General features: G+C 38.4%; 1 protein-coding gene across 1 annotated transcript in view; it reads right to left on the minus strand.

Annotated features, from left to right (window-relative positions):
• Positions 1–13,057, minus strand: part of PALMD (palmdelphin) — a 60,606-nt gene that overhangs the window by 27,087 nt on the left and 20,462 nt on the right. The window contains exons 2-3 of the mRNA XM_081493257.1: positions 8,070–8,150; positions 490–614 (exon numbers count right to left, since the gene is read on the minus strand). Of these exons, the coding sequence (XP_081349383.1) occupies positions 490–614; positions 8,070–8,150 (206 nt within the window). The remainder of the gene's footprint in view (positions 1–489; positions 615–8,069; positions 8,151–13,057) is intronic.

The raw sequence follows: 13,057 nt of genomic DNA on the forward strand, positions 1-13,057 counted from the left end.
CCAAAGTAGCATGGCTGTGACTGGGGAGGGCCTGGGAAGAGGTGATAAGGGGGAGCGTGTGTGCACACACCCTTATAACTGTCACCTGTCCTAAGGTAAGAGAGAAGGTTGAGGCTGTGAAAAATTGTTTTTCGATCTCCTGCTGAGTTCAAGTAGCTGCTAATAGTTTAGCACACGCGTTTTTCATCTGTTCAATAATTCTGAAAGATAGATGTCATTAATACCATTTTGTAGATGACAAAATGGGCTCAGAGAGCTATGAGTAAGTCACCTATATGTATTTTTAAAATGCGTTTCGTGGTGCTATGTGTTGGGGACATTTACAGCAAAATATATGTTGTTGCTTTGTGGTGTGTTTTCATAGTCTTTATCAGAATTCCAAACGGAAGATCTGATTATGCTCCTAAAAAAGAGAATGGCTTTTACACATTCAATCTGGTACAAAGTCAAGATAAAGGTAGTTATGGAGAATCTCAGAGAGGGCCATACCTGAGGATACTTTGTTCTAGAACCTGGATCTGGTGCTGGTCTTGTTGATTTTGCTTCTTCATCTCTTCCTGCTCTTTTCCACTGCTGATTCCATCTAGAAGCCATTTCTCCCTCAAAGCCTTTTTCTGATATCAGGAAACATAAAGATATGTTATTATATCAATCAAACATTCCAAAATCTCCAAAAGTAAATTCCAGATGCTTTCAAATTTATTATTTTTAATAGTGGAAATATTAAAGAGAATTTTTTTCTCTCATTGCCTTGCCTGAATAAATCAGATAGTTACCTACTTTGCACCCTTCTTGACCTTCTTCTAAAGCCAGTGTTTATGTATCTAAGTCATATGTATATTCTAAGGTCTAGCTCAGGTCCTATTTCTTAATGGAGATCTCTTTCCTATCCCTGCATCTGTCCCCTTCTGACAGACCCACTTCACCCTCAGAGAACTCTTTCTTCAGAATCACATAGTAGTGTATATTTACATCTACTGTATGTTTACTGGGTGTTTAACATTATATAGGAAACTTATCATGGTAGTGCCTTAATATTATTTGTTGGGTTGATGGATGTATATCTGATGTCAAGGTAACAATTTCCTTGAAGCCATTTGCTATGTATCCCAGTGACAATACACAGTGACTGCTCAAAAAAAAAAAAAAAAACAAAAACACTTTTGTGGAATTAATTGAATTGGTAGGCAAAACAAGAGATGGCTTTGTGTCTTAAAAGGGCTTCCCTGGTGTCTCAGACGGTAAAGCATCTGCCTGCAATGCGGGAGACCCGGGTTTGATCCCTGGGTTGGGAAGATCCCCTGGAGAAGGAAATGGCAACCCGCTCCGGTACTCTTGCCTGGAAAATTCCATGGATTGAGGAGCCTGGTAGGCTACAGTCCATGGGGTCACAAAGAGTCAGACACAACTGAGTGATTTCACTTTCCTTTCCTTTATTGTATCTTAAACTAATTCAGCGATAGTCTTAGTCTCTGTGGTTGACATTTATTGTTTTGCCTACTCAGCACCCTTTCTTTCTTCTGAGAACCTCTTTAGGTTTTAGATATCCCTTCAGTTCAGCCCCCTACTTGTCCCAATAATATAATCCACAAAATTCATCAATCTGTTTAAATATTGGTGAGTTGAACTCCTGTCAACTTGAACAAAACAAAAAAGATTTATGTTTCATCAGATGGAAAAAAAGTTTCCTTGAATTTGCATGAAAGAATTACATTCTTGGACTTGAGCCTCAGAAGACAAAGCAGATCAAGAAGACCTATACATTTCAGAGAAGTTTTAGCTAGCATCTTGTCCATGTCTCAAGCAAAAACTGTTAAGTATTATTTTCAAAGAGTTTCAGTTTCTCTTTTTCTCGCTGAAGAAAAGTGCTACCAGTTCAGTTCAGTTGCTCAGTCGTGTCCGACTCTTTGCGACCCCATGAATTGCAGCACGCCAGGCCTCTCTGTCCATCACCAACTCCCGGAGTCTACCCAAACCCATGTTCATCGAGTTGGTGATGCCATCCAACCATCTCATCCTCTGTCGTCCCCTTCTCCTCCCGCCCCCAATCCTACCCAGCATTAGGGTCTTTTCCAATGAGTCAACCCTTCGCATGAGGTGGCCAAAGTATTGGAGTTTCAGCTTCAACATCAGACCTTCCAATGAACACCCAGGATTGATCTCTTTTAGGATGGATTGATTGGATCTCCTTGCAGTCCAAGGGACTCTCAAGAGTCTTCTCCAAAACCACAGTTCAAAAGCATCAATTCTGCGGCGCTCAGCTTTCTTCCCCGTCCAACTCTCACATCCATACATGACCACTGGAAAAACCATAGCCTTGACTAGACGGACTTTTGTTGGCAAAGTAATGTCTCTGCTTTTAAATATGCTATCTAGGTTGGCCATAGCCTTCCTTCCAAGGAGTAAGCGTCTTTTAATTTCATGGCTGCAGTCACCATCAGCAGTGATTCTGGAGCCCAAAAAAATAAAGTCTGACACTGTTTCCACTGTTTCCCCATCTATTTCCCACGAAGTGATGGGACCACAGCCATGATCTTAATTTTCTGAACGTTGAGCTTTAAGCCAACTTTTTCACTCTCCTCCTTCACCTTCATCAAGAGGCTCTTTAGTTCTTCTTCACTTTCTGCCATAAGGGTGGTGTCATCCGCATATCTGAGGTTATTGATATTTCTCCCGGCAATCTTGATTCCAGCTTGTGATTCTTCCAGCCCAGCATTTCTCATGATGTACTCTGCATATAAGTTAAATAAGCAGGGTGACAATATACAGCCTTGACGTACTCCTTTTCCTATTTGGAACCAGTCTGTTGTTCCATGTCCAGTTCTAACTGTTGCTTCCTGACCTGCATACAGGTTTCTCAAGAGATAGGTCAGATGGTCTGGTATTCCCATCTCTTTCAGAATTTTCCAGTTTCTTGTGATCCACACAGTCAAAGGCTTTGGCATAGTCAATAAAGCAGAAATAGATGTTTTTCTGGAACTCTCTTGCTTTTTCGATGATCCAGCGGATAATGGCAATTTGATCTCTGGTTCTTCTGCCTTTTCTAAAACCAGCTTGAACATCTGGAAGTTCATGTTTCACATGTTGCTGAAGCCTGGCTTAGAGAATTTTGAGCATTGCTTTACTAGCATGTGAGATGAGTGCAATTGTGCGGTAGTTTGAGCATCTTTGACATTGCCTTTCTTTGGGATTGGAACGAAAACTGACCTTTTCCAGTCCTGTGGCCACTGCTAAGTTTTCCAAATTTGCTGGCATATCGAGTGCAGCACTTTCACAGCATCACCTTTGAGGATTTGAAATAGCTCAACTGGAATTCCATCACCTCAACTAGCTTTGTTCGTAGTGATGCTTTCTAAAGCCCACTTGACTTCACATTCCAGGATGTCTGGCTCTAGGTGAATGATCACACCATCGTGATTATCTGGGTCATGAAGATCTTTCTTGTACAGTTCTTCTGTGTATTCTTGCCACCTCTTCTTAATATCTTCTGCTTCTGTTAGGTCCATACCATTTCTGTCCTTTATCGAGCCTATCTTTGCATGAAGTGTTCCTTTGATAGCTCTAATTTTCTTGAAGAGATCTCTAGTCTTTCCCAATCTGTATATCTAATCTGCTTTAAAATTATTTGTTCAATGATTGTTCCCTGGGAATGTACTGTGTCTAAAATGGTGAGGAGAGAAGAATGAGAATTTTCTTTATTATTTTGAAACTTCTTTCTCTAACACAATAATTAGAATGAAAGCAAGTAAGAAGAATTTTTGTCTTTTTTTTTTAAAAAAATGCTAGAATTAATACAACTGGATTACAAATATCTCTCAATTTAAAAGAAATTTAAACAAGTTGATTGGGTTAGATAGTTACCAAAGGACATTAAAAAACTACACTGATTACAAATACATATTATTTGGAATTCAAACTTACAGAGTAGATGAAATGTGGTCTGTTCTAGTTGAAACAGTGAGAGGGCCTGGAAGCCTATAGAGGTTATAATAGCCTATAGAGCCTATTATTACGTCAATAATAACCTCACTGCTTTTGAACTGTGGAGTTGGAGAAGACTCTTGAGATCCCTTGGACTGCAAGGAGATCCAACCAGTCCATACTAAAGGAGATCAGTCCTGGGTGTTCATTGGAAGGACTGATGTTGAAGCTGAAACTCCAATACTTTGGCCACCTGAGGCGAAGAGCTGACTCATTTGAAAAGACCCTGATGCTGGGAAGGATTGGGGGCAGGAGGAGAAGGGGATGACAGAGGATGAGATGGCTGGATGTCATCACCGACGTGATGGACATGAGTTTGAGTAAATTCCGGGAGTTGGTGATGGACAGGGAGGCCTGGCGTGCTGTGATTCATGGGGTTGCAAAGAGTCAAACACGACTGAGCAACTGAATTGAACTGAACTGAGATCATCATATTTGTGTTGGCTTTTTCAAAGTTTCAAGCACTTGCATGTGGACAACACACCCTGTAAGAGCAGTTTTTATTATTGCAATTTGTAGCCAGATTCTTTCTCCCAATGTTATCTTTTCCCTTAATTATAGTTGTTTAGTTGTTTAGAAAAATGTGTTCCCACAGACACAGTAAGTATTATTAATAAAGGTCAAGATTTATCTCCTGATAATATGCCAAGAAAATCTGAGTATATAAGCACTTAAGAATTTACCTTGATTTTAGTTTATTTTTATTTGATGAAATATGATGATAGCTAATGCACAGTAAAGAAGATAGATGACAGCCATCAAAGTAAACTACAATTCTTACAAACCACCTACAAGGATAGTTTCAGTCAATTACATCCACACCACTATAAAAAACACTCAGATGGGATGGTCTTACGAGGACAAGTTACAGAGGGTGATGAATAGTTCCTGTGACATAATTAGATTATCTTGGGCTACATTCATGGTTCTTAGTCTGGTTAGGACTAAGAATAATTTTAATTTTACCCTTAAAAACTTCATTCATAATTCAGGAATTATCATTCAACTCTGGCAGAGAATTTTTTGCATCTAAATATAAAATATGTAATTTGAATGGGCAATCAACATGATATGGTACGAATTGTAGTAATCACAACAGTTATTTTGCTTTTATGTCACAATTTAGACTTACACTTCAGTCTGAGAGGCTGATGAATAGAATAAAATCTACTTCACAGCAATGACATTCAGGATCAAAATCTATAGCAGCTAAATGAAAATATAAGTGACATGCATGTAGTAGATCTTTTGGCATTTTTCCCCCCAGCATTTCTGTATTCTACACAGCAATTACAAGAGACTTTAGGAATAAATTAGTTTTTTATACCATGATTTAAGTAGACTTCCAGATAAGAAAAGCTTTCTAGGTTGAGTATGTTTAGGTTAGTGTGTTTCTAGGTGGTATAAGATTGTGATCATGATACTAAGCAAGATGATCCATAGTGAACAAGCCTCAGGAGTGTTTGAATGTGAGAATGCTGCTAATGGCCCTGGAAACTCCTTTCCAAGAATGTCATTGATATGAATGTCAGGTTCCAGACCTATAGGATATTAGAGTGAGTTCCCACAACTATTTTGAGGTGTGTGTGTGCTGCTGATACAGAAGGAGCACTTTGAAAATATTTACATTTGTGTTTTTTAAAATGGGTTGCTGAAGTCTAATGAAATACTTTGCAACCAGGAAAGTGGTGAGGATGGTCACTGGAATGGAGACAAGTAGATGAAGAAAAAAATGAAAGACTGGTAATTGCTGAAGCCAACAGAGCTTTTTTGACTTGGTGAACATATTTTAGAATCGATTTTTAAAATACTTCTGCACATTTTTGAATCCTGTTGTGGAATTATGCCTAGTTGCTGTTTGGAATAGCCAACCATTTTCTGCAGAAGTTGGAAGAATATGATTTACTGGAACAGCCACTCTCTCTATGTTCCCTTTGCAGTTGATGCCTCAAATATATGTTCATCACTTATGTTTATAAATTATAAATGTCATTATCAGTTCAGGTGTCATTACCATTTTAAGGGTGCAGATCAAATGTATTTTATATTCTTAATGCTCAGCTTAGTGCTTTGCACGTAATAGGTGCTTATTTAATAAATGCTTATTGACCAAAAGACTTTCTATTTATCTGTTAAGACTTGGGTTAAATCGCATACCTTTAACAGAACATTTTTTGACCATCCCAGATTAAAAAATTGCTGTTTATACTTATGTTTAAATTTTAAAAACCATCGTTTAACTTGTCCTAATTATTTATTTAACCTTGAATTTCCCACTAAGTTGCAAGCAGAAGGGCTGAAACTCTCAGGGCCACTGTTAGTCTCTAAGGCATTAATATGCAAATTAGGAAATGGTACAGCTCCCCACTCCTACCCGGCCAGGTCAGTGCACAGCTTGGGAAGGTGGACCACACTTTTGCGCAGAGAGAAAGAAACTTCGTCCAGACAGAAGCAGCCCTATGCTAGGGTGCACAGTTCCAAGGAAGTATGGGCAGGATTTCAGCACCCTCTTTTCTCAGTTATCTTTACACAGTATACAATCTGCACAGCTGTGTACTGCAGTCCAAAGCATAAAACATGCTTTGACGACTGAATTGTATTAGAGGAGATCTCCTGGGTTCCAGAAGGCAAACCTATAGGGAAGATTTTAGATTACTTTTCAGACTTTTTTTTTTGGTTAAGTATTGAGATGAAGCATCAGCTCAGAAATTGATCTCTTAGTGTGTTAGAGTTTTTCTTTGTGAAATTTACTTCCTGCAATGAACAGAGGAGATATATTAACCTTTTCTCCTACTGTGAACTCTACTGATGTTTGGCTACCCATTCTGCAAGGATAGAAATTACTCAGAAACAGTAATTAGTTCACTTGAGATCCAAAATGTGTGTGTGTGTGTGTGTGTGTGTGTGTGAGAGAGAGAGAGAGAGAGAGAGAGAGAGAGAAGGAGAGAGAGGAAAAAAGATTTTGCAGTTAGAAATTGCCTATCTCAAAAATTGTTGTATCTATATTTTCGACTTCACTTGACTTGTACCAAGATAACCTGGTAAAATTTGTTATCTCATTGATTTTTCTGGGAGTACACATTGCATTTCTTGACTATATCTCCTACTCAGGTAAATTCAATGTGACATACTGTAAGGATAGCAGGGTGACTATACTTTGAAATTATTCATCAAACATTGGAAATGTCAATTTGTATAGGAGCAAAGAAGCAAACAGAATCCAGAGAAATGAAGCTAACTGGAATCTTAAATTGTATCTCTTCTCTCAAGAGGTGATTGCTTGATCCATCAGAAAGATGGATTTAGCAGAATTCAGCAAGTTTAGCAAAAGACTGTAGACCCCATGAGTATGTGGCACTGTTTCACTGAGGGATTTATTATGTCCACTGATAGAAGCCCTGCCAGATAAGTAGTTTCCTGCTTAGGCCTGTTCACAAGGAGCTCCTGTTTGTCATTGGGTTGCATCCTGTGACTAAGCTACATAATAAAATGTTGAGACTCAATGTGCTTTTATTACAAAATGACCACACCCATGAAAGATGTAAGGTCTGATTTTAAACATGGAGGTTTATTTTTGGTTATGAGCTCATGTTTTGTCAAAACAAAATAAAACAGTACCTTGAACCACACTCAGATAACACTGAGTCCACTGCACTGAACTCTTAAATGCGAACATCCTTGAGCAGACCAGACAGTTATGCTTTACACCCCCTGGGTAAAGGCTGGCTTTTCATTGATTTCAAAAGGAACTTCCCAGCTGGATCCACTCCCAAGGGATAATAAGCAAGACTGTACTTAGGGCCAAAGTGTTAAGACTGAATTCTCAAGGTTACCAAGAAAGTGAGGAAATGCAGTAATAAAGGATAAAAGTAATAAAACCATGTTTTCAATTTTCCATGTTTTCCAGAAGGTGTTAGTCTCATATGCAAATAAGACTAGCTTGTTGTCTTCCTCCATAGTTCTTAAGGTGTTAGTATAAGTCTGCTGGGATTTTTTTCCTTCCTTAAAGCATCTGTACTATTGAAATTTGAGTGCAATTAGAATATTTGAATCAGAATCACTGAAATGAAGTTAAAGTCATAAGTTACCTTCAAATGCTGGTGCTTTAGTTTTTCTTCCTCTATTTTCAGACGCTTCTGTGAGATTTCTTCCTGTATTTTTCTTTTATCCTGAAATAAAAAATATTCCAACATGATCAGTTTTTTTAATTTGCTTAAGTATGTTTCCAGGGGATGTTATCTTTACTGAATGGCTGGCCAGTGGTATGCTCTTGGCATTGGTATGAAGCTGCTTTGGAAACCCTTATTTCAAAGCAAAAGAGAGTGAAGTGGAACATGCAAAGTACCTTACTGATGGAAAATGATATAAAAAGCTTTTTCAAAGAGAATCTAAAAATATTTTAATGACTTTCCTTCCCCCCCCTCCATCTTTCTATCTTCCCCATTGAGTCTAGCAAGATTGAGCTACTGAAAGATGCAATGGAAACTGTGAATTTTAAGGTGGGAGTTTTGAAATAGGCATGAGGAAATATTGTGAGGAGAGAGATTGTTCTTGGCACAAGACTGAAGAAGCTACTGGGTAAAAGGCGTTGCTTATGTGTGAAAACAGGATAGCCTACAGAGCATTAGAACACTAGGGAGCTAGAAAATGTGACCGTTTCCTCCTGTAAACGTTGCTATGGGAAGAAAGAGAGAAAAAAGGATCAGATAATGCATGTTAATACTAAGAGGGCTTCTAGCAGAGGTTAAAAAAATTCATGGAGAGATATAGTATCTTTCATCACGTTTATTATTATTATTTTAAATTTTTATTGGGCATAATTGATTTACAATGTTGTATTACTTTCATGTGTACAGCAAAGTGAATCTGCTTTATATATATATATACATATATATATATACCCACTCTTTTGCTTTTAGATTCTTTTCCTATGTAGATCATTACAGAGTATTCAATAGAGTTTCCTGTGCTACACAGTAAGTCCTTATTAGTTATCTATTTTAAATATAGTTGTATGTATGTGTCAATCCCAATCCCAAAGTAGAGTTTGCCCCTACTCCCTTACACCTGGTAATCATAAAATTATTTTCTACATCTGTACCTCTATTTGTGTTTTGTAGATAAGTTCATCTGTAGGCTTATTTTAGACACCACATACAAGCAATATCATATTTTTGTTTCTCTATCTGTCTTACTTCACTCAGTATAACAATTTCTAGGTCCATCCATGTTGCAGCAAATGGCATTATAATGCTCCTTTTACTAGCTGAATAATATTCCATTGTATGTATGTACCACTTCTTCTTTTGCAAACAAAGCAACCAACAAAGAATTAATCTCCAAAATATACAAAACAGCTCATGCAGTTCAATATCAAAAAACCAAACGACCCAATAAAAAAATGGGCAGATCTAAATAGATATTTCTCCAAAGAAGCCACACAGATGGTTAAAAAGCACATGAAAAGATGCTCAACATCTCTAATTATTAGAGAAATGCAAATCACAAGTTTAAACTACAATACCTTAAAATCCCAGAGAGCATAACTATTGGTACACAGAAGTTGTACTTTTTAAAAGATAAACCCCGCATACTAAGTAGAAATCCTGGTTTCAGTTTCTGGCTCTGCCATTTACTAGCTGTGCATCCTGGGACAAAATCCTTAACTTGGTGCCTCATTACCTTTATCTGTAAAATGGAGGTAGTGAGGGTATCTAAGTCATAAGATATGAGCCTTAATAGAGTGAATATATGCAAAAGCTCCGAGAACAATGCTTGACACATAGTGTTCCATAAGTATTTGTTTAATAAAATTAAGTAAATAAACACATAGCCATTAATCACACAGAAAGCAACACATTAACTCTGATAATGGTTCCACTGGTTTGAAATGCTTTAGAACTTTCCTGTCTGGAATTGTTTGAGACATTTTACAAGCCATGCAAAAAGGCCCTTATTTCCTTATTTTTTGACCAGAGGTGACATTATCCTCCATTTTACTTATAAAAATTGGTGCTAAATCTGCTTTCAAAATGGAAAACTCCCAAAGGTAAACACTTGTTGCCAATAAAGACCTCTAAAGGAATTTGAAGCAGGCTGAGAAGGTAATCCAGAAGGAAGAGCTCCAAAAATATTTGGCAGCATTATGGAAACAAGTGCATGGCTTCCTGGTGTAACTCCTTTGAAGACAAAAACTCCTTTTTGATGTATAAATTCAGGTACATTTGCTGAATGTAACAGAATTCATTTGAATGTACATTGCTGTCCAAATATATGACATGTTTCTCTTTGTGTGTAAGAAGTGTATATGACCTTATCAGTTTTTTTTTTTTTTAATTTCATGAACAGTTCTTTTGAAGGAAAAAAAAAGGGCTTGGCAACAAGCCTGGGTTTTCAGATTCACTTGTTTATTTGAATGAAATCTGGTTGTATAGCAGTAAAAACTATGAAGATCTCTTTGAGTCAATTCTTCACTATATCTTGAAACTGTTATTGAGCAAATATCAGTAATATTTTAACTTATTGTCCCAAACATTTGGGTAAGTATTTTTCAGGCACTATTTCAATTAATAGTCATAATAACAGAGATATAATAATATTACACTTAGTAGTTATGATAACAAAGATATTGTGTAATAATTTTCATTTTATAGAAGAGGAAATGGAAGTTTCCAGAGATTAATTAACCAAGTTCTCACAGCTGGTGCCTGGTGGCTCAGTGGTAAAGAATCTGCCTGCCAGTGCAGGAGATGCAGGTTTGATCCCTGGGTGGGGAAGATCCCCTGCAGAAGGAAATGGCAACCTACTACAGTATTTTTGCTGGGAAATTCCTTTGACAGAGGAAGTTGGCAGGCTACAGTCCTTGCCGACAAAAAGAGCTGACTTAATGACTAAAAACACCACAATGGCAGAGCCAGGATTTGAACCCAGGCAATTCAAGTTCAGCCTCTTAGCTAATTCACTACATTGTTTCCCTGAGCGGGAAATTAGTCAGCTTCTCACAATTTCCCCAGTTGTCCTGTCTATTGTGAACCCCTGAGGTGTGTTGGCAGCGCCAGGGCAGCCAGTACTGGAGGGGCTTCTCATTAGAAAGGCATACACACACTTTCAGTTCCCTGCATGCTGGTGTGGAGCTGTCCACCTCTCTCCATGGACAGCCCATAGAGAAGAGCACGCTATGTATGTGTGACCATGACCACTGAACCCAGCAATGATTGCCTACCCGGGCTGGTAGCCAGTTTGGGCTGGTCGTTATTACCTGGGTTAGTAATAACATAATGAAAGCTGTGTGTAGAGGCAGGGCATCTGAAGTGTTTGGGCAACAGGATGCTTATAGAAGGGTTGCTAAGGAACCCCAATGTTTTGTCACTCAGAGATAATGTGATGCCTTTCTCATGTCAGTGTAGGTAGTTAAGAAGGTAATTTTCTAATGTTATAGGCATGACTCTATTTTAAGATACGAGTACTTTTTCCTCATAAGATATTCATCAACTGCAAATTATTGTCCTTTTGCCAAATTTCATGAAGATCTATAAGCATTACTGAAAACTAATATGGCAACAGTTTAGTTTCATTATGGCAGGGTAAACTGTAATACCAGACCACCTGATCTGCCTCTTGAGAAACCTGTATGCAGGTCAGGAAGCAACAGTTAGAACTGGACATGGAACAACAGACTGGTTCCAAATAGGAAAAGGAGTATGTCAAGGCTGTATATTGTCACCCTGCTTATTTAACTTATATGCAGAGTACATCATGAGAAATGCTGAGCTGGAGGAAGCACAAGCTGGAATCAAGATTGCCGGGAGAAATATCAATAACCTCAGATATGCAGATGACACCACCCTTATGACAGAAAGTGAAGAAGAACTAAACAGCCTCTTGATGAAAGTGAAAGAGGAGAGTGAAAACGTTGGTTTAAAACTTAACATTCAGAAAACTAAGATCATGGCATCTGGCCCCATCACTTCATGGCAAATAGATGGGGAAACAGTGGAAACAGTGGCAGACTTTATTTTTGGGGCTCCAAAATCACTGCTGTTGGTGATTGCAGCCATGAAATTAAAAGACGCTTACTCCTTGGAAGAAAAGTTATGACCAACCTAGACAGCATATTAAAAAGTAGAGACATTACTTTGCCAACAAAGGTCCATCTAGTCAAGGCTATGGTTTTTCCAGTAGTCATGTATGGATGAGAGAGTTGGACTGTAAAGAAAGCTGAGCAGCGAAGAATTGATGCTTTTGAACTGTGATGTTGGAGAAGATTCCTGAGAGTCCCTTGGACTGCAAGGAGATCCAACCAGTCCATCCTAAAGGAAATCAGTCCTGAATATTCATTGAAAGGACTGATGCTGAAGCTGAAGCTCTAATACTTTGGCCACCTAATGGGAAGAACTGACTCATTAGAAAAGACCCTGATGCTGGGAAATATTGAAGGGGGGAGGAGAAGGGGACGACAGAGGATGAGATGGCTGGATGGCATCACCAACTCGATGGACATGGGTTTGGGTAAACTCTGGGAGTTGGTGATGGACAGGGAGGCCTGGTGTGCTGCGATTCATGGGGTCGCAAAGAGTTGGACACGACTGAGCGACTGAACTGAACTGAATATTCTAAAATGCTTGACTCTGTCAAGATGGCAGGATTGGTCCTGAGTTATTTAATTTTTAATTTATTCAATAGTTTGTGACTTCTGTACAAATGCTTTTGTCAAGGCAACGCTAAGAGTTGTTCGATGTTTGAAGATTACTCAGAAGTAAATACTTTCACCAAGAAAGCTACATGTCTTAAAGAAGGAAAACCATTTGTGCAGGGACCTATAAGAAATAAAGTGATAAATGTCATCACTAAGGCACAAGTGAGGTACGGTGAGAGTTGAGGTGAGACAGGAAGTGATGCTATCTACGATATCATGATCATCATGATATGGTTAGGAGAGGCTTTGAAGAAGCATCCAAATAAAACAATACTTTGGGTAGTTGCTAGTGGGCTGGAGGGCAGGGAGAAAAGGCATTCAAGCTCACTGTGAGCAAAGGCCTGATGTAGAAAATTGGGACATTATTCGGATTAAAAAGTC

The sequence above is a fragment of the Giraffa tippelskirchi genome, chromosome 5 (genome assembly GCF_054371585.1).
Source record: "Giraffa tippelskirchi isolate mGirTip1 chromosome 5, T2T-mGirTip1v1.2.pri, whole genome shotgun sequence".
In the NCBI taxonomy this organism is placed as follows: Eukaryota; Metazoa; Chordata; class Mammalia; order Artiodactyla; family Giraffidae; genus Giraffa; species Giraffa tippelskirchi.